The sequence below is a fragment of the Meriones unguiculatus genome, chromosome 7 (genome assembly GCF_030254825.1).
Source record: "Meriones unguiculatus strain TT.TT164.6M chromosome 7, Bangor_MerUng_6.1, whole genome shotgun sequence".
Lineage (NCBI taxonomy): Eukaryota > Metazoa > Chordata > Mammalia > Rodentia > Muridae > Meriones > Meriones unguiculatus.
This window is the reverse complement of record NC_083355.1, coordinates 41,495,074-41,517,488: the sequence shown is the minus strand read 5'-3', so window position 1 is coordinate 41,517,488 and position 22,415 is coordinate 41,495,074. Positions and strand designations below refer to the sequence as shown.

Genomic DNA, 22,415 nt, shown 5'->3' with positions numbered 1-22,415 from the left:
AGCATGGGGATCTTGATTGGTGTTGCATTGAGTCTATAAATTACTTTAGGTAGAATGGTCATTCTCACATTTCTAATTCATGAGCATGGGAAACCTTTCCATCATCTAGAATCTGGGACATCTCTCCATCTTTTAGAGTCCTCCTCTATTTCTATTTCTTTCCTCAGTTTACTGTAGTTTAGTTGTCCTGTGACCTCACTGTAGATGCCCCTCAACACCTGGGTTAGGTTTAAGAATAGCAGTTTTGAATGGACTTGGTGGTAATATTACTTTCAAGACAGGAAAATCAGGAATTTGGTCTGGCCTGTATCAAACAAACATGCTTGTCAAATCCTCTACCACTGAACTACATCTCTCGATCTCTTATTTATGGTTAAAAACTTTTTGACTATATGTAACATTCTATATTACATTTATAAAGTGTTTAATTTTTTTCATAATTTTAAGTAGAATGGTCGTTCGACTTACTTTTCTAGTGATTCATTACTACTTATATAGAAACATATTTATATTCTATACTAACTTTGCAGTTTTTAGTCTTTTTAAATTCACTTATTCTAGTCATTTCTTATAGGGTTCTTGAGACTTTTCTAATCTTATTAATGTGTGAAGAAAACCCATTTTACTTTCTCCTTCTTAAAACTTGGGCTATTTATTATTCTCACTTTAATACACTTAATTTGTTGGCTACGGCCATCGGTGAATTGGACAGAAAAGATGAGAATCTTTTACTATTTAACCTTCTGCATTTATGATGCCACAGGCACATTCTTTCATAGGGCTGGGGGTGGGGCCACCGTGCCCAGGCTGGTTTTGAGCTCAATAAGGAGCTGAGGCTGCCCTTGAACTTTTGACCTTCCTATTTCAGTCTTCTAAGTGGTGGGGTGACAGGCATGTGCCGTCACACCCAGCTCGATGTAGGCTTTAAATTTACAGTGATGATCTTTATTTATCAAGTTCAAAAGTTCCCCTCTAGTTTTATACTGGGAGTATTTTTAGTTCCAATTGTCTGTGCTTCACCACGCTGGAAAATGCTGGGGCTGTGCATCTTGGTTCTCTTTTCCCCCCTATAATAGTATGTAGTGTGCCTTGTGTCAGAGTCAAATAGTCTTCAGTTCTGCCAACCTCCAGTTTCGTGACCTTGTTCAAGTTCTGCTTTATTGCTCCTCAGACCATGGAGCAAATGGTCTGAGTTCTGCTTGCCTGTGTCTCACACACGGCAGGTACTCAAAAAATACTGTTCCGCTCTCCGTCCCTTGTTTGGACTTTATAGTGATAATCATACCTGCCTTACATGCAGTTCAGGATAGGGAAGTTTCTTTTAAAAGGTGTTTTGGTCACATACGACACAACACAGTATCCAATCAGATCCTCTGCTGATTATAGACTTCTTGGCATGTATTGTCTCAACCATTAGAACTCCAATGAGACCCAACGACATCATATCCTCAGCTTTCAATTCAAGATATCCATGAAGAATGATTCACAAGTCTTGGCACCTACTGATACATCAAAGACTCTTTATTGTCAGACTATCTGTGTGCCTTCGAAAGTTAGATTCTCCAGCCCTGACACAGCCAGAGTCAAGAATACCGGCTAAGGATCTCATGTAAATGTGATGTTCTAACTCCCAGGGCAGTGGTTCCAAATGCCAGGCCCAGAGCTAATGCCTGATAAAGTGTCTCATTCAGACTCCTAGAGAACGAGAAATGTCAAAATGATTTGCAAGTTCATAAAGCTAAATCAAGCTAAATGTACAGTCTCTTCCTCTGTGATTGTGCCTCTTCCATCTTTGGGGTGTAAAATGTTCCTGCATGTGTGTGTGTTATTTGCGTGTATATTTGTATGTGTTTATGCACATATATATATGGAGGCCAGAGGTTGGTCTTGGGTCTTCTATCTCTTTCCACCTTAGTAAAAACTAAGGCAAGTTCATTTTCCCGAACCTAGAGCTTCTTTGTTACATGAGCTCCAGGGAATCTCCCTGTTTCTATCCCCCTTCCCCAAAGACTTGGAGTTTCAGATTCACCCACTCTTTTCTGAGTACTGGGGATCTGAACCCAGGTCCTCATGCTTGCACAGCAAACATTTTACCTACTAAGCCATTGACAGAGCCCCTCTATGTTGTCTTATGAGTAATTATTTTCTGCCCTTACTTGCTACAATAAGTTAGCAAACTTATCTTTTTTTTTTTTCCTAGACAGGGTTTCTCTGTGTAGCCCTGGCTGTCCCGGAACTTGCTTTGCAGACCAGGCTGGCCTTGAACTCACAAAGATCCACCTGCCTCTGCCTCCCAAGTGCTGGGATTAAAGGCATGCACTGCCATGCCCAGCTAGCCAATTTGTCCATTTTTAGAAAGATATTGGCTTGAAAATCAGTCAGGGGACTCCACGATGTCTAGATTTGTGCCATGGTAACAGATCACTTAGGACAGCCATAAACCTGTTTGAAGTCACTTCTGAACTCCAGCATTTCTCCCACACCAAGGGGTATTGGCTTCCACAGAAGACTGCCAAGGACTCTGTGCTGTGGACCAGGTCTGTTCTAGTAGACTGAGTTCATCCCATCTAGCTTGAAAAAAAAAAAAAAAAGTGAGATGAAGTCAGGTGTGGTGCTGATACTTTCAATCCTAACACTCAGAAGGGAGAGACAGGCAGAGATCTGTGAGTTCGAGGCCAGCCTGGTCTACATACTGAGTTCCAGGACAACCAGAGCTACAAAGTGAGACCCTGTCTTATACACATACACACAGTGGGAAATTGTTAATTCAGTTGGTCTAAACGCTGGGAAGATTTGGACAAATTGGAAAAAAACATAAGGATAGATAAATGCTGTTTTTAGTTTAGGGTTTCTATTACTGCATCGAAACACCACGACCAAAAAACCAATTTGGGGGCAAAGGTTCACTTGGCTTACGCTTACATATTGCTGTCCATCATCAAAGAAAGTCAGGCTGGGAATGCAAACAGAGACATTGCCTCTGGAGACAAGAGCCAATGCAGACACCATGGAATAGTGCTGCTTCCTGGCTTGCTGCCCATGGGGTGTTCAGCCTACTTTCTTATAGAACCCAGGACCACCAGCCCAGGGATGATACCACCCACCATGGGCTGGACCCTCCCCCATAACTCACTAATCAAGAAAATGCTTTATAGCTAGATCTCATGGAGATCTCTCTTCTCTCAATGAAGGTTCCATCCTTTCAGGCAGCTCTGCTGTGTATCAAGTTGACGTAAGACTAGCCAGCACAAATACCAAGATAGAGAATCAAGATTAACATGTTGACTCCTGGGGGAACATAGGATTTGTGGGCAGCCTGGTATAGGGCAGAAGCTCAGGAACTTGGCTGAAGCTTTAACCTTCTAAGTCTCTAATCGGTAAGGCTCCCCCGTCCTGGCTTCTCGGCTGTGTTTGTTTGCAGATAGACTGCTCAGGATGCTAAGTAAACCAGGGCATTTCACACAGATTTAAGAAGAGACTCTTTTACTCCGTTGACGACGCTATTTCCAAACACATGATGACTGCTCCAGGCACTCCGGCCACTGAGATGAGATGATGGAAATGTACAGGGCCTGTAGGCTAAACCCTGTCAGAACATGTTATCGCCACAGAAATCTGGACAGTCCCATTTTAAATGTCCTGTTCCCAAACCTAATGACTAGGCAGGAAGGCTCAGTTCTGGTCAGACGAAGGAAATAATGCGGGGTCAGAGGTTCCCAAAAGGACAGCCAGGGGCTATGTTGTGCCTCCCGATTCTGGGTAAATGTCTCTGACAGCGTTTGGGCTGCAGGACATGAGGGCATAAATTCAGAAGCTAGTATATATATAGACCTTCTTCAGCTACAGCAAAAATTTCAACCAATAATAAATGACTTTCTTAACCCAGAGGTCCGTGTTAGATGACATTCAGATCACAGTTGAACCCTTACCCCCTTTTTTTCTTAACAGGATCTCATGTAGCCCAGGTTAGACTTGAATTTGCTTTGTAGCTGAGGATGGCCTTTAACTTCTGATCTCCCTGTTTGTTCTTGAGTGTTGCAACTACAGGCATATGACATCACTCCTGACACAGTTGGAGGAGGTTGTCAAAAATAACAAACAAAGAAAAAAAATGACAAAAAGAACCTTTTGTGTTTTTATTATTTTACTTTATTTTGACAGGATCTTATGGAGCCCAGACTGACCTCAAACTCACAATGTATATGAGACTAGCTTTGAACTCTTGATCCTCCTTCATTTTCCAGGTAGCTAGACTATAAGAGCAGGCCACCATACCAGCTGAAGATTTTTGTTGTTGTTGTTGTTACTGTTTCCCCAGACAGGGTTTCTCTGTTTGTAGCCCTGACTGTCCTGGAATTCACTTTGTAGACCAGGCTGGCCTTGAATTCAGAGATCTGCCTGCCTCTGCCTCCCGGGTGCTGGGATTAAAAGAATGTGCTACTATGGCTGGCTAGAAGCTCCTTTTAAGGGACTAGGTCTGATGTCACTTGCTTATATTCCTGGCAGTGGGGAGGCAGAAAGGCAAGAGGGTCGTTGCAAGTTGGTGGTCTGACTGGGGTATGTAGGGAGACCCTACCCCCCCAAAGCCAAACCAAATCAAAACAACAACAAACAGAAACGTGGGAGCCACCCCAAGGAATAAGAGTGGAAAATAAATAAAAATGGAGGCAAAATGTTAGTAATATTCTCAGATAATCTGGGCTATCAAACTGGTCAGGGGAGAGATGCAAAGATCCTAGGAAAAACATGAGCTAGAATTTAGGCTGTGAAGTTGATCTTGGAGTGGCCTGGAATTCTATGAAAGCTATATGCTTGTATGTTCTAGTCAGTTCTCCTTCCACAGTGCCTGCAGCCATTGGGAGCTGGTCATTGGCTTCCACAAACTCACTTACGTCCACACATTCTACTCCCCTCTGCAGAGGGCATTCCACCATGCCCTCCTTCCAGAATTATTACCTCAGTTGTATCCTTCAAAGCTTAGGTCACTTGTTACTTGACTGGGACATCTAGCTTTGGGCTCTTGTAGCAGTCTTTGCTAGCTATTCAAACACTGTTTCACTTGTCTTGGACTTCCATAACAGCCTCCTTGAAAATGGAGTCCATGGGCAACACACACACTGCAGGAATTATGCCTTCTAATGCCAGGACCCCCTTCACTAAGCTAATGAAAGGACTCTGTACAGAACTTATCCCACCAATTCTTAATCAACACAACCGTGACTGCAAAAAATAATACCACTGAGAAGCAATTGTGCTATTAAGTAGACAAGTATGTCACAAGGCCACAGGAGGCTACAAAGCAAGTCATGTGCCGATTGGACAAATATAAACAAGTAGACAATTTGAAATAGAATAGAAAGCCTACCACAAATATTATCCTCTGTAAGTATCATTTCATGGCAGTGACATTTTCCGATCAATTAGGAAATAATGGATTATTCCAAAATTGATGGAACAAATTCCTTAAAGATTTGGGATGCCCAGACATAGTGGTGTACACCTTTGATCCCAGCCCTTGGGAGGCACAGAGACAGGTGGATCTCTATGAGTTCAAGGTCAGCCTAGTCTACATCATGAGCTCCAGGACAGCAAGAGCTACACACAGAGAAACCCTGTCTCAAAAAACCCAACCAAGCCAAACCAACCAAACAAAAACCCTTAAATCCCTTTATCACACCAACCAAGACGATCGAAGAAGAACTGAGAAAACACTCATAAAAGTTCACTATGTGCCAGGCCTGATGCTAACAAGTGGTAACTAACCTGAGCAGCAAGACAGTTCTAGGAGGCTGGAGTTGTGGGTTTTATTAATATTTTCAGATGAATAATTGAGGTTCAAATAACTTAGATTCATTAAGGCTTCACAATTAGTAATTAGAACTAATCCTACAGCTTTTACTCATTTTTATTCTCTCTCTCTCTCTCTCTCTCTCTCTCTCTCTCTCTCTTCCTGAGACAGCATCTCATGCAGTCCAGGCTGGTCTGGAGTCCATTAGGTAGCTAGCCTTAAACTTCTGATCCTCTCCCCTTTACCTCTCAAGCGCTGAGAACACATGTGTGGCCATGATGCCCAGTGTGTGCTGGGGAGTGAGTGGGGGCCTTATGGGTGCTAGGCAAAAGCACTTTACCAAATGAACTGCATCCTCCATCCTCACCACTAATTGATGCACCTGGATTTTTCTGTGTTTTATCCTTCTTTTAAATTACTGGTGAGGATTCTTTTTCTCTGTGTAGCCCTGGCTGTCCTGGAACTCAGTCTGTAGTCCAGGCTGGCCTCCAACTCAGAGATCTGCTTGTCTCTGCCTCCCAAGTGCTGGGATTAAAGGTACCTGCTCCCACCACCACCCAGCTATTATTTGTGTTTTAAATTGACAGATTATAATTGTATACATTTACGGGCTGATACAAACAAAATTAAATTAATCTAATTAGTATCTATCACTTCACATATCACTTTCATGGAGGAAATAGTTGAAATTTCACCTCTTGGCATTTTAAAATTTGCAGTCATTATTATGAGCTCTGGTAACCACACTGTGCAGCAGGGCCTTAAAAATCTACTCCCGCCCTCTAACCGAAATGTCGCGCCTTTCAGCTCTTACCCCTAATCACAATAATCTTTCCCATTAAAGGACTATTTGCAATTAAGCCACAGAAGAGTCACCAGTAGGAGGAAATATTTGGAGTCAGATGCGATGGCACAGGCCTATAATCCCCAGCACTCAGGAGGCTGAGGCAGGAGGATTAACAGGAATAAAAGGAGAAATCCATCTGAGCAGTGGCGGTTCCTCTCTCTCTGATTCCTGTACTTCACAGTGCCAGAACGCAAAGGGCTTAGCAACCTCAAACCAAACCTTCTGAAAACATGAGCCAAGAGAAGCCTTCTCCCCTACACTGTTTCTGTCAGTTATTTTAGTCACAGCAATGATAAAACTAGGCAGGGGGCCCAAGAGAGCATGATTAGCATGACTAGCTCAAATATTTGCTGCACTTGCTCTAATTGGCCACATCCTTTTTTTTTTTTTTTTTTTTTTTTTTTTTTTTTTAAGACTGGGTTTTCTGTGTAGACTTGGCTGTCCTGGACTCACTTTATAGATCAGGCTGGCCTCAGACTCACAGGGATCCACCTGCCGCTGCCTCCCCGAGTGCTGGGATCACACATGTGAGCCACCACACCCAGCTCTGCCACATCCTTTTTATTTTGGAGTATTTGCACATTTATAAAACTAAATGACAAATTTTTAGGAAGAAATTACAAACCTGGGCATGGTGGTATATGTCCACAGGTAGATATCTGTGAATTCCAGGCTAGCCTGGTCTACCTGGCAAGGTCCAGGACAGCCAGTGCTACACAGTGAGATGCTATTGCAAAAGTGGGGGCTGGAGAAATGGCTCTGCTGTAGGTGTTAGTTTTTCCAATGCTACTCTATTTGGGGGTTCCTTTTTTTTTTTTTAAAGAGTTTTTTTTTTATAATTTATTTAATTTTCATTTTATGTGCATTAGTGTGAAGGTGTAAGATCCTTTGGAATTTGTGTTAAAGACAGTTGTAAGTTGCCATGTGGGTGCTGGGAATTGAACCCGGGTCCTTTGGAAGAGCAGACAGTGCTCTTAACCACTGAGCCATCTCTCCAGCCCTATTTGGGGGTCCCTTAAAGCTTCTGCCTCCCTTCCAATCCCCCCAATACCAAGTAGGGGGAAAAAAAAGATTGTAAGAGAAATGGGACGAAGCCCTCTTTTCTTCTTTTTGCTGGGTAGGGTCGTAGGATACTTTTGGGGACAATACCAATCAATATCCATCGTTAGGAAATCCAGAAGTTCAGGTAACCAGCGAAGAGCGAATGTAACAGCAGGATGAAACAGCGGCAAGCAATCTTCCTCCGACGCCTCCAAGTGACAGCCTCTTCTTCCTCTGGGCTGTCATAGCTATACCTCTTAAAGTCCTCAGAATTCAACTAATCCCAGCTGGCATAGACCACACTCTGCACGAGGCAATTAACAGATGTGGACAAATTTAGACAGCCCACTTGGGATTATAACAAAAACATGTTTACGTGTCATAGATCAAACCATCCACAACATTGCACAGTTAAGGGCCCTGGCTGCTTTTTGCGGAGAACCTGGGTTCAGTTCCCAGCACCCACGTGGTGACTCACAACTGTCTTGAACTCCAGTTTCAGGGGATTTATCACCCTCTCCTTGCCTCTCTGGACATCAGGCATGCATGTGTTGCACATACACACAGGGAAACACTCATACACATAACATTGGGTTTTTAAACATGCACATTAACATAAATAAATGAACTACAAAGATAGGACAGACTTCTCAGATAATCCTCCTTTGGTTTCCCCTACCACTTACATCATCTATTATTATGATATTTTTTTGTTACAATTAAGGCATTAATGTGGATGCCTCGATACTAGATACTAATTGAACTCTATACTCTAAGAGATTTCCTGAGAGTGTCCCCCTCCCCAGAAAAAAATCCCATTTCCTTTTCTGTGCAGGACACTGTGCTTCATTTAGTTGTCATTTGGTCTATGACAGATTTCCAGACTCTTCTTGCTCCACAGGTTTTGAGAAATCTCAAGCAAGGCAGGATGTCTCTCAATATAGATTTGTCTGATGCCTTTTCTAAGGGCAAGACTAGCGCCATAAGTCTAAGGTGTAAAAGACACAAAAGTAAGGTGCCATTGCCATCATATCTCCAGGATAGGCTAGGAAGATGACACTTATTGGCTAGCCTGAACTTTCTAAATAGACCAGGCTAATTCTGAACAGAGATCCAGTCACCTCTGCCTCCAAAGTACTGAGATTAAATGTGTGTGCAACTACGCTCAGTAGTTTTTTGTTTTGTTTTGTTTTTTAAGGAATATTGGGGATGGAGAGATAGCACAGCCATTAAGGGCATACCTTTAATTCCAGCACTTGGAAGGCAGAGGCAGGCAGATCACTGTGAGTCAAGACCAGCCTGGTCTACAAAGCAAGTTCAGGACAGCCAAGGCTACACAGGGAAACCCTGTGTTGAAAAACAAAAACAAAAACAAACAACCAAAAAAAAGAGCACTTACTTTTTTTGCAGAGGACATGAGCTGGGTTCCCAGAACCTGAGAAGCTCACAACTGCCTGTAACTTCAGCTCCAGGGCATCCTATACCCCTTTCTGGCTTTCTCAGGCACTCCCATAATTCATATGTATACATACAGGCAGACACACACATACACGTAATAAAAATTAAAAATAGATATATTTTTTAAAATGTCAGGAAATAGCCATGCATGGTGGCACACTCCTGTAATCTCAGCACTCAGGATGACGAGTCAGCCTAATTCACATAGTGAGTTCCAGTTCAGCCGGGACTTAACCCTGTTCCAAAACAAATAGGCAAAGCCCAGTATCAGGAAAGACCAGCTGGACCTGGCCTTGAAAGATGATTTACTTACATCAAAATATTTAATTACAGTCTCTGTAATGTTGTGTGCTCTGTTAAGTGCTGCAGAGGCAAAAGCAAGCAGGACTGAGTTGCTTTTTCTTGGACTGTAATCCCAGCACTCAGGCGGTATAGGCAGAGAATCAGATGGTCTAAGTCATCCCCAGCTATATATTGAGTCTGAGGCCAGCCTGGGATCCATGAGGCCCTGTATCTGATAAACAAAATGGCTAATTTCAGGCTGGAATGGTGGCACACACTTGTAATCCTAGCACTCGAGAAGTTGAGGCAGGAACACAGAGAGTTCCAGGCCAGCCAGGACTGCACTTGTAAAAGGCTATTCAAAAAACAAACTACCTTGAAAACCAATAACAAATACAATTTCAAAAGAGGCCACATTTTCCCAGTTTCACAGATTGTTTAGACACTATCAACAGAACCTTGGGACTAACCTTTATAAGATACCAAATAATAACCAATCAAGCTATTTACTATACAAAACAATTGCTTCTAGAGCCAGGATGGCAGGCCAGCACTTTCTGTATGAGAAAGAGGGTTCGAAGATTGCTTGAAAGAGGAGTGGCATGAGGAATGATGGTTGATAGCCATCACCCTCAGGCAGCTTGGTATCTAACCTTCTCATGCAAGCTGTAGTTTTGCCAGGGACTGTGAAGTTCTGAGGCTCAACTGTTGGGGTTCCCTCAAGGATGGGTGAAGTGGAAGTCCCTGGTTTCTTTGAAGACTCAGTTGTGTCATGTGAATGTGTTTTTGTTTGTTTGTTTGTTTGTTTTGGTCCCAAGTGTGGCTGTGGGAGTGTTTTTCCACCTCAAAATACTGACTCGCGATGTCTGTTAACTAAAAACAGATTCATGAGAGGGCGCGTGATGTTTTGCTGGAAGCTGTCTCGTGAGAGGGGCATGGTTTTTGCCAGCTGAGAAACATCCTTGTGTAAACGCTGAGGAGCGATAAACAGAAGCCCACAGATAGCGAGATGACACTTTCTGGTCGCTAAGCTGTTCGGCGGTTCACGTCGCTTTGCTGGGCTTCGTTTCTCTACCCTTCACTTGGCGGAGAGAAACGCTCCAGTGACGCTCCGGTGCTCTCTCTGCTGACTGGTGCTGCTGCTATTGATTCAGTTGCTGTTTGACGTTGGCTTTTTGACTGGACTGCTGGTATCTGGACAATGAGGTGTGGGATCGCCCCAAGGAACTGTGGCTAAAAAGGTCAACAACCTCCTTTTCCTAGCAACCTTTCTCCCCTACCCCTGGTCAGCAGGTTGGGAAGGAGGTAAAAGCATTTAAGAACCCTAAATAAAGTAGGTTTTTGAAAAAAAATCTAAGTCTACAGATGGGCCCTAACCACGTGTGATCCTGTTATCTGTCTAGGCTCTATGTTTTTGTTTTTTTTTTTTCCAGCATCATATTTTTACTGGAGTAAGTGGACATGAGTATACAGGATACTTCGGGGGCAATCCTGAACTCTTTCTTTTCCTCTCCCATCCTTGAGAGCACTATCGCATACTTCAAGGAAACACTGACTCTGAACTTTGACACGCTTAGGTCTCCACCAAAGGACCTCTTCCCTTAGTCTGTGCACCCGGAGCTCATTGCTGTAGAAGACACTGGGCTACTGCTCCATCAGGCAGGTCGTTGCCTCTATTTTTGTTTCAGAACCACCCACCTGGCTGAGGCTTTCTGTCTCAGGAAAGGCATTCAGCACCAGAGTTCTCCCCCTAGAGAGTGGGAAAGACAGGACAATGGAAGTAGGAGCCTTAAGGCAAAAGAGGATATTTTCACCCTCTGGCTGACCCTGTTCTTTCACTAATGTCTTTGCACCAGAAAAGACTGACACTCAGGGAATTTACAGAAGAAAATGCCTTCACGAGCAGCCAAAGCACATGCCTATAATCCCAGCACTCAGGGAGGCAGAGGCAGGAGGATCTCTGTGAGCTCGAGGCCAGCCTGATCTACAAAGGGAGTCCAGAACAGCCAAGGCTACACAGAGAAACCCTGTCTCAAAAACAAACAAATAAATAAAAACAGCAATCTGGAAAAAACAAACAAACCAACCAACTAGTAACAAAAAAAAACCCTGCCAGCTCTGGGTTGGCTATCATGACTTTTTGAGTCTATATTATAATAGTTTTTTTAGTGGCTTTTAGTAGTAGAATTATTTACTTTTACTTTCTTTGACCTGCATATATATAGTCAGTGTTAGGTCTCAAAGAAATGTGGGGCAAACAGGTAATGGTGGTACCTATTAACAAATCAAAGCAAACTCAGGCCAACATTCCCAGAATCACTCAGTATCTGTGATTCCTCCCAGCCCCAGCACTTCTGACCCCATCCCTTATGCTAAACCTCCAATCCAGGGCCTGGGCTTCCCTTTCCCTCCCCCAGCTTCTGATCTCAATATAAAAGCCATTTAAGCTACATGCTCTCTTGGCTCTTGGCTCCTGGTCACATTTCTTACCCACCTCATTCTTCTCTTCCTCTCTGGTCTAACCCCTCCCCTCTCCTCTTACAGCCTAATTCAGTCTGAACTCTTCCATATGCCTCTGGCTGAACCCTCTCTCATATCTATAAGGTTTTCTCCTATCTCCTAGGTTTTACTAAGAGTGGTCATGTCCTCATTTCATTCAGTCAGAGGACAACTGGGGGGAATCAGTTTTCTTCTCCCACCATGTGGGTCCCGGGGCATCAGACTCAGGTCACTATGCTTGAAGGCAGGTACCTCTACCCACAGAGCTATCTTGTCTACCCAATCAGAATTTTAGAAAGATGCTTCGGAGCAATCTACCAGAGTCTGCCTAGTGATAGTAAAAACTGGCTTTGTCCCAGCCCTTCTCTCTCAAAGCAAACAGTATAGTGAGGGCATCATTCTTCTAGGTGGCCAGGTCAGCGCAGGCTGGAATGAGTGAGTGAGTGAGATCTTTGGGATCTTAATTTCCAAGATGCAGCAATTGATCATTTGGCAGATATGACCAAGCAAGGCAGGCAACCCTTGAGCCAACACACAGTCTCATTCTGTAGCCCAGGCTGGTCTGGAATTTGCCATAATCCTCCTATCTCAGTCTCCCAAATGCTCAGGTTTCAGATGCGTGTCATCTTGTCCAGCTCTCTCTCCTTTAAATCATGACCTTGGAAGATGCCAAGCCTGTATTTCTCCATGGTGAGGACTGACTTGGGCTGAGAAGTGACATCTTCTTGGCCCCGTAATTCAGAGCATATAGATTATGCTGCTGTACCCAAGACCATCTGATCTCAGTCTTCTTCTCAATGTGCTTTAGATCTCTCTAAACCCCAAAACACTCATAGGAAGAAATCCTAGACTCCTATCCAGAGAAGCGCAAAGAACTTCGAACCCACAACCCCTGTCTAGTTGTGAAGGAGGCAACGGGAGAGGTTCCCTAGAGATGACCTGTTCTCTTGGAAGGTACCAGATGGTAGAGAAGGTCATGGCTACTCAGTAGCCGTGCAGAAGTGGCTATCAGTCTCTGGGAAATAGGTGTCTCCTGTCCCCGTAGATTTGTCGCCTAGTCTCATGGGACCAGGGTAGTGATCTTCAGCTGAGATAAGTGGTGGTTGGAGAGCATCCCAGGCACATCTGCCGTCCTCCACGATTGAGAACTGTTGGCCCAAACAACTTGGGAGCCTCCTAAGATCCCTCTGGGCGATGCTGGCTCCTCGTTCAGAACTGCGCCTTGGCTCTGAGGATTGTTTATAGCAGGCAGGAATGGAAACCGTGGGCTTACAAGGGCTTCTGAAAACAGTGGCTTCCACAGTTGCCAGTGCCTCGGAATGATTAAAAAAAAAAAAATCTTAAAAATTTCAGATTTTCAGTCTCTGTTACATGCCTATGAATTAGAATATTTGGTGGGTTGGAGTCCAGATATTTGTACTCTTTGCATGCCTATCAGGTGATTCCACTGCAACCATCCCCACTTCACTGTGCTTGTAAGTCAACTTTTTCTTTTCTTTTTTCTTTTTGATTTTTGTTTTGTTTTGCATTTTGGTTTTTTTTTGTTTTTTTTTTTTTTGAGTCAGGGTTTCTCTGTGTAGCAGAACTCACTTTGTAGGCCAGGCTGGCCTCAAACTCACAGAGATCCTCCTGGCTCTGCCTTCTGAGTGCTGGGATGAAAGGTGTGTGCCACCACCGCCCAGCTAAGTCAACTTTTTCTAAGACCCCTTTATTAGCATAGGTTAATTATACAAAATAATAGGTTTCATTGTGACATCTACTATGTGGCCTAGATTGACCTCAAACTTGTGACAACCCTCCTGCCTTTGCTTCCTTAGTACTGGGATTATAGGAATGTACTGCCTCACCTGGCTCTAGCTCAACTTTTGAGAGGCAGCAGCTTGCGAAAGCTCAGGGATGCTGCTGAGCTTTCCACACTGAACGTGGAGCCAGCAACCTGAGAACCGGGACAGTCTCTGCTACGCTTCCAGGGCCTTTTCTTCACTGAAGTTTCCAAAGCTGCAGACAGTGGTTTAACGGCATGGTCTGGTGTTAACACTGACCTGAGTTTGAATCTTTGCTCTCTGCAAACGAGGTGGTCGTAAATCAGAACCCCTTCTCAAGCCTCAGCTCCCTCGTTGGTGAGATGATGACAGGAACACCAACTTTCCAGGGTTGCTGTGAGGCATCCTTGAGAGAACATGCAGAAAGAAAGCGACTGGTGGCGACTTGGGTACGTGGAAGTGATGCTGAAAAGGCTGCTTCACTTTCTTGGCCTGCTAGAAGCGGAGTCAGTATTCTTAGAGGCTGGCACCTGGAAATCTCTGCCACACACCCCAGTACTAGAGTGCCGAGTTCACTGTTGACCAACTTAAGGGTCTCCAAAACCCACTTCAGCTTGCCTTCTCTTTCTTTCTTTCTTTCTTTCTTTCTTTCTTTCTTTCTTTCTTTCTTTCTTTCTTTCCTTCTTTCTTTCTTTCTTTTCTTTCTTGTTGGTTATTGCTGTCTGTCTGTTTGTTTTCCACAACAGAGTCTCATGTATATCAGGCTGGCTTTAAACTCACTGTGTACCCAAGGATAACCTTGAACTTGATCTTCTTACCTCCCAAGCCCTCAGATAACAGGCACACCCCATCATGCCCACCACAACTTTGCCTTTTTTTTTTAAATTTATTTAAACTTTATTTTGTGCGCATTAGTACAAAGGTGTCAGATCTCTTGGAACGGGAGTTACAGACAATTGTGAATAGCCATGTGGGTGCTGGGATTTGAACCCAAGTGCTTGGAAAGAGCAAGACAGTGCCCTTAACCACTGAGCCATCTCTCCAGCCCCCAACATTGGCTTTTGACATTTCAGCAGTATAAGTTAAATTCTAAGAAACGGGTTGTTCATGTGTATAGGCTTTAATTCACTGCCCTTAAGCCAAGCAGAAACTACTTCAATGGACGTAGTTACCGTTCTCCTCCTTCCGCAGGCCATGCCTGCCTCTGGCAGGGAAGGGAGAGCAGAGAGCTACTTACGCAACATATTCTCGAGATTATTTAAACTACATAGTCTCCCTAAATGTGTCTTTAATCCCCTGGTAATTTGTGAAAAGCTGAAGCAGCTACATAAGCACTTTCCCAAGACGTGAAGAATAAAGCCAAGGAGAGCGAAACTCTAAGAGACATTAATTCTAATCCAGTAGGGACTTGTTAAAGAAATTTTTAAAAGTTTCACTGTTTGCAAAACACAAATGCTTCACCAGAACCAGCTTCTGTAGTTAACAGTGCAACATTTCCTAAGGACTGAAGTCAAGAGATTTGGGTTAAGAATGTTTATCTATCTAGGGGCTAGGGCGATGCCTATCAAGAGTGCCAATCACTCAAACAGGAGAATCTGAGTTGATCCCTAAAGCCCATGTAAAAATGGTAGCACACACTTCTAATTCCAGCATTGGGGGTATGAAAACAGGAGGATCTCTGGGGCTTGATGGCCAATCAGTCTTCCCCAGTAGAAGACCTCCAGGATTAGTGAGAGACCTAGTCTAAAACAGAATAACAAGGAAGCCAGGAAGTGGTGGCCCAAGCCTTTAATCCCAGCACTCAGTAGGCAGAGGCAGGTGGATCTCTGAATTCAAGGTCAGACTGGTTCAAGGCCTACAGAGCTAGTTCTAGGACAGCCAGGGCTACACTGAGAAACCTTGTCTCAAAAAGCAAAACAACAAGAAGAAGACCCGGCCTCTGAATGCATGGGCACAAATCTGTACACAAAATGCATACATACAGCACACATAGAGAGACAAAGGTATGAGAATAGAGCATTATTATTGTTATTGTTATTATTATTATTATTTATTTTGCTATTTCAAGACAGGGTTTTTCTGTGTACCACCTTCTGGCTTACTTACCAGCTTTTTAAATGTTGCTTAATCTGGTTTCTTTGAGAAGCACAAACCCCCCAGGCACTTTCTGAAATACCACCCAGATAAAGTTCTGACAAGAAGATCAAGAAAGACAGGGAAGTCTTGAGTAGAACCACAGGCAGAGAGACAGGTTCTGATAGAATTAAGGCAAGCATGAGGAAGGAGCTGTCCGTGAATTTGGTGCTGATAGCCGTTGGGTTAACAGCATGAGGCTATAGGCAGAAGTGGCAAAATAAGCAATCCTCGGGCCCTGGCAGGGCCTTACCTACTGAATTGATGTATGCTTAGATGGGAATGAGGACATATATTCATAATCATCTTCTCCAGCCAGCGAGATGGCTGAGGGGGTGAAAGTGTTCCCAGCAGAACCCTGACAACCTGAGTTGAATCCTCAGAATCCAAGGTGGAAAGAGACAACTGAATTCCTTAAGCTGTTCCTTGTCCTCCACACTCACTCCATAGCACGTACATGCCTGCACATCTACACGGTGATGATAAATAAGATTATAAAGGAAGTCATCTCCTCATGAGCCTTCTCTTGGCCACCTGTGTAAACATGATACCCTCTGCTGTGTGTGGTGGCCCATGCCTTTAATTTCAGCACTCAGGAGGCAGAGCCAAGGACAGCCAAGGCTACAGGTGAGTCTCTGAGTTCAAGGCCAGCCTGATATACAACCTGGTCTGAGTTTCAGGACAGCATGAACTACACAGAGAAATCCTGTCCTGAAAGACCAAAACCAAGCTGGGGCTGGTGGTACACACCTTTAGTCCCAGCACTTGGGAGGCAGAGGCAGGTGGATCTCTATGAGTTCAAGGCCTACAAAGCAAGTCTACAAAGCAAGTCCAGGACAGCCAAAGCTACACAAAGAAACCCTGTGTCAAAAAAAACAAAGAAAGAAAAGAAAAAGAAATGAAAAACCGAAAGCAACCAACTAACCAAATAAATATGGCATCCTCTTGAATTCCACTGTGTGTTCTTATTGCATCACTTTTCCTTCATAGTACTTATTATCATTACATATAAAAGGTATAAAATAGGGGCTGGAGAGAGAGCTCAGAGGTTAAGAGCACTGTCTGCTCTTCCAGAGGTTCTGAGTTCAATTCCCAGCAACCACATATTGGCCCACAACCATCTATAATGAGATCTGGTGCCCTCTTCTGTTTTGCAGGCACACATTCAGGCAGAACACTGTATACGTAATAAACAAATCTTGAAAAAAATGTATAAAATACATGGATTTTCCCATTGTGTTGGTTTCCACTTGGACAGGGCAAGTTTTCACTGTCTTCACTGCTATACCCTGGACTCAAGCTGGGGTGCAGCTCATCTGGAAGAGTGACAAGCCAGCATGCATGAAACCCTAGATTCCATCCCCAGCACCATATAAAGGAGTTATGGTGTCACATGCCTGTAATGCCAGGCTCAAGAGGTAGAGGAAGGTGAGTAAGAAGTTCTAGATTGCTAGAAGGTGGTGACTTAAGCCTTTAATCCCAGCACTCGGGTAGCAGAGGCAGTCGGATCTCTGTGAGTTCGAGGCCACCCTGGTCTACAGAGTGAGTTCCAGGACAGCCAAGGGCTACACAGAGAAACCTGTCTAGTAAAACCAAACCAAACCAAACAAAGTTCTAGATTACCCTATGTAGTGAGTTCAAAGTCAGTCTGGGATACATAAGACCTTGTCCCCCATCCCTACCACACACGCAGAAAGTAGATTTGAACATAAGTTGGCACTTGAGGGACAGCTTCGGGTGCACACAATCAGTGCAGTCGCTTGGGGCTCGTTCCCCAATGTGGGTCTTGCGTACACTTTGAGTTTAGTACTCTATGGCTGCCGCTTTGGTATGCTTAAGAATTCTGTGTTTGAGCCGGTCATGGTGGCCTACGCCTGTGATCCCAGCACTCTGGGAGGCAGAGGCAGGCAGATCTCTTGTGAGTTCCAGGCCAGCCTGGTCTACAAAGAGAGTCCAGGACAGCCAAGGCTACACAGAGAAACACTGTCTCGAGAAGAAAAAGAAAAAGAATTTCTGTGTTTGAATCTGTGTTTCATAAGCAAAATTTGACAGAATAAAGGCCAATGCATGTAGTGGTTTGAAGAAGAATGGCCCCCAATGGCTCATATATTTGAATGCTTAGTCTTCAGGGAAGACTATTTGAGAAGAAATGGGAGGTCTGGCCTTGTTGGAGAAAGTGTGTCACTGGCAGTGGGCTTTGAGGTTTCAAAAGCCCAAGCTGGGCTCAGTGGCCCTCTTTTCCTGCTGCCTGTGGATCAGTATGTAGAACTCTCAGCTACTTCTTAAGCACCCTGTATGTCTGCCTTCATGCTGCAAGCTCTCCACCATGACGATAACGGGCTAAATCTCTGGAACTAAGATTGATTAAGCCAGCTCTAATTAAATACTTTCTTTTATGTGAGTTGCCATGGTCATGGTATGATCCCGTCACACCCACAGAACACTATGACAATGCACCAGGGGCTTGGCACCTCAGTTCACGTGTGATTCTGCCTCCGCTGTCCCCTGCCTCTTCCACATAGATTTCATCTACTTCCTCCCCTCCTCCTCCCACCTTATACCTCAGAGAAGAACTGGGCATAGGATGGAGATGGATGCCTTGTAGTGCAAGTCTCTAAGACAGAGCACTGGGGTCCCGAGAGCCACTGTCAGTGTGCCCCAAAGATATTACACAATATTAAGCAAAACACCATGAAGAGAGCAGATAGACACTGGGTGGAAGGGAGAAGCTTCCTTTTGCTTTGGAACAAGGTCCCGCATTGTACAAACAAACAAGCGTACAAACAAACCAAAAAGAATAATGCCCCGGGGCCTGGAGCTGAAGGTGTAGTTCAGTGGTGGGGCACATAGCTGGACTGCCCAAGACCCTAGATTCAACCCTCAGGGCCTGATAGAAAGGGGGCTGTCGCCCCACATTAGACGCTCGGAAAATGTTTCCTTCCTGTTCTCTCACGTGTGTTATAAGCTTTGGGCGTGAGCCCCCTCCCTAGCAAGGACCCCTGGTCCCTGGCTCTAGCCTGTAGGATACACTGGTCCTGCTCCCACTGTTAGTCACCACCTCCCCAGTAGGTCCTCCTGACCTCAGAGAGGAAAGGGGGGAAAAAATCATTGTTTTGGTTCAAGTGTGATAAACAGTGATTGACAGGCCTGAAAAAGAAGCTGTTGAGTAAGGAGAAAAAAAGCCTGTAATTATTCTCCTTAACCTGCCTGTTATCCTGTCTATTCAATTCAGCTCTGACAACTGCCTCCCCCCCTCCCCTTCTTTAGCTGTTTAGGAATAAATTATCTTGAGGAAATGTGTTTTCAAATAAATTTGTTAAGGCTAAAATGTTGACATTTTGGATATTCTGTATTTTCTGAATCTGAGCTTTCTCCACCCCGCCCCCACTCCACCGAGAGACTGGAGTTGTTCTCACTGAGGAAATACTGACAAGCGAGGCTAACCGCCCAGGCTCAAGAGGAGGAGATGGCTTCTAGTCTGTCATCTTTTGTGCCTGAGCCCCCTGTAATACCTGGTCCTCTCAGCCCCAGCTTCCTCATCTGCAAAACACACACATCTTCCTCCCTCTTAGTACAATGGGCATTTCCATTTTGGAAATGGAAAGGATTATTTGTTTGTAGGATGTTCAAAATGCCAGTGAAAGGGCTGGGGACAAGGCTCCCTTGGTTCCCTGCCTGCTGCACAGGCCTGAGGCTCTGAGCTCCATCCTCCACACCCAGAAAAAAGCTGGGTGTGGAGAATCCACAATCCCAGAGCAGAGGGGAGGAAACCAAAGGATCCCTGTGGCTTGCTGGCCCAACAGTTTACACCAATTGGTGAACTCCAGGCTCAGTCGAAGACCCTGTCTCAACCAACAAGGTAAAGAATGGTTAAGACCGGATATCGCTCTCTGGCCTCCATATACACGCACACACAGACAAAAATTGTGTGCACTCATTTTTAAAATGTTCTGCTTTAATTAACAGCACTGTAGCAATCTAATTTTCTTACATTCTTGACAAATATGCTGTGTTAATGCTAAGAAAAACTGTTATGCACTCAACTATCTACAGATTTTCCATAAACATAAAATTCCTCTAAAGTGAAAAGCTTAAGCCGAGTGAGGTGGTGCATACATGTAATCCCAGAACTCGGGGAGGCAGAGGCAGGCAAATCTCTGTGAGTTCCAGGCCAGCCTGGTCTACAAAGCAAATCCAGGATAGCCAAGGCTACACAGAGAAACCCTGTCTCTGGAAAGAAAGAAAAAGAAAGAAAGAAAGGAAGAAGGAAAAGGGTGTTGGGACCAGCTGGTCACATAATACAACTTTCTTCTCTTCAAATACACGTTAATGTTCACTAAATCTTCACAATAACACCACGGCAGGTATTATTACTCCCAATTTTCCCAGTGAGGCTTACGATATTTGATTATTGGGGCACAGCAAATATAGACACGAAATTCAAAGCTAGGTTTTGATTCAAAAATCAGCTTTCCTCAAGAGGTGTGTTAGTGTGATGGAGGAGACAGGACAACAACTTCAGTGTAGGCAAGGAAAACTGTAAAAAGCCAGGGTGCTCTGATAGGAGGGGTCACCTACACCTGGAATTCCAGAAAAGGGCTTTGTAGAGGAGAAAAGACTTCTTTCTGGTCCCTAAGGAAGATGCAGCAGCTCGCTGGAGGAGTCAGAGAGCCAGCAGGCCAAGAACAAGGGAGCAAAAGACTGGGGATGTGAAAGCACGGTCAGGAGGTGTCAGGGTTGCAGGAGACAGAGCACCTATTTTTTGTTGTTGTTTTGTTTTTCAAGGCAGGGTTTCTGAGTAGCCTTGGCTGTCCTAGGACTTGCTCTGTAGACCAGGCTTGCGATAGTATCTTTTATTCACTTGATGTAATTGTCCTCTCAGAGGCTCACTGCCTCCATCTGCTAACCTAGGCCTCGTCCTGGAAGCTTCTAGCCTCCATGCAGTCTAATCTAGGCCTAGAATGCTTTCAGCCTCCCAGACTTACTGACTTATTGCTGAATACGCTCACCCTTTCTAGCTCTTCCTGAACTCTGGCTGGCTGGTCCAACTCAGCTGTTCTGTCTCAAAGTCCTCTTCAAGCTGACCGATTCCATCTGTCTTCTCTCAGCTTGTGACTTCTTGTTCTGCTTGGCCTCAAACTAACTTTAGCAATTTGTTCTAATCTTCTGGCTCCTTCTCATTCTCTGGCTCATCTGTCTTCACCTGTATCTAGCTTGTTCTCCCTACAACATGTCTCTGTAAAACAATCCTGATAAAACTGCTTTCTCTTTCTGTCTCTCTGTCTCTCTCTGTGTTGCTCCCTTTTAAGTTACCTCTCCTTCCTGTCTGTTCTCCAGAGAGCTGGGCAGATTCTATTCTGTCAAATCTCTCTTTCAATCATCACTTTGCCTCTCAATTAGACATCACTTTCAAACATGGCTGCTTCCTTCTACCAACTAACTTTACCTTCATTGTTTGGGGTTAAAGGTGTATCTATAGAGCAGCCATGTTACTACATTAAAATCCCTCTACACAGGCTGGCCTCAAAGAGATCTCGTAGAGATCTGTCTGCCTGTGCCTCCCCAGTGCTGTGGGGATCCAACTTTATCCTGTGAAGGTGGGTTCTCAGAGAATGACATATTTCAGGTTATAGCTGCTGCAAGAAGCCTAAAGAGGGAGGCGGAGGGAAGAGACAGTTTGGGATGCTGTGGCATCATGGTGAGACACTCAGTGTCTCATAGCAGTGAAGATGAAGAGAGAACGGATCTGAGACAGGTTAAGATTGGCAGTACCAGGAAGCAGCTGTTCCTGGGCTGCCAGGTAGTCAGTCAGTGGGAGCTGTGGGCGCAGCTTCGCATAGCCACTCTCTCGCATGGCTGAGCAGGGATTTAATCGCTGCCATGTCAAGCAAAAGGACAAAAACCAAGACCACCAAGAAGCGCCCTCAGCGCGCAACATCCAAAGTGTTCGCCATGTCCGACCAGACCCAAGAGTTGGAAGAGGCCTTCAACATGATCGACCAGAACCGGGATGGCTTCATCGACAAGGAGGACTTGTATGAGGTGCTTGTTTCAATGAGAGAATATTTGGATTTCACCATGTTCCTCACCATGTTTGGTGAGAAGCTGGGTGGCACAGATCCTGAAGATGTTATCAGAAATGCCTTTACTTGCTTTGAAGAAGCAATTGGCACCATCCCCGAGGATTACCTGAGGGAGCGGCTGACAACCACGCGTGATCTTCACAGACAAGAAAGCGGTACAGGGAGGTTCCCATTGACAAGAAGGGGAATTTGACAAGAAGATGACTGAAGAACTTCAGATTCCTGCCAAATGTTCCCTGTTGCCACTTGGGGTATTTCTGAGATTTTTTTCTCCCAGGGCCTGTTGCATGCTCTAGCTTTACTGCTTTTTGCCTTTCTTTCTTTTTTTTTTTTTTTTTTTTTTTCTTTATTATCAGCTACTTTGGGCCATATGTACCTTTAAAATAATACTGGAAATGGGACTTTCTTTCATTATGTGACTAGAAAGTAAGGTAATTTAACTTAGACAGTCTTTCCTGTGTAATTACTGGAGCTCACACAGTGTCAATATTTTTTTTTCAGAGAAAGTTATTCATTCAATT

General features: G+C 44.4%; 1 protein-coding gene and 1 pseudogene across 1 annotated transcript; one reads left to right on the top strand and one right to left on the bottom strand.

Annotated features, from left to right (window-relative positions):
- Positions 1-21,665, bottom strand: part of LOC110550147 (small ribosomal subunit protein uS2-like) — a 28,102-nt pseudogene extending 6,437 nt beyond the window's left edge.
- A 17-nt stretch (positions 21,666-21,682) lies between these two features.
- Positions 21,683-22,087, top strand: LOC110550148 (myosin regulatory light chain RLC-A-like). Its single transcript, XM_060388317.1, has one exon. The coding sequence runs from the start codon at positions 21,692-21,694 to the stop codon at positions 22,085-22,087; it is 396 nt and encodes a 131-aa protein (XP_060244300.1). The 5' UTR covers positions 21,683-21,691.
- The last annotated feature ends 328 nt before the right edge of the window (positions 22,088-22,415 follow it).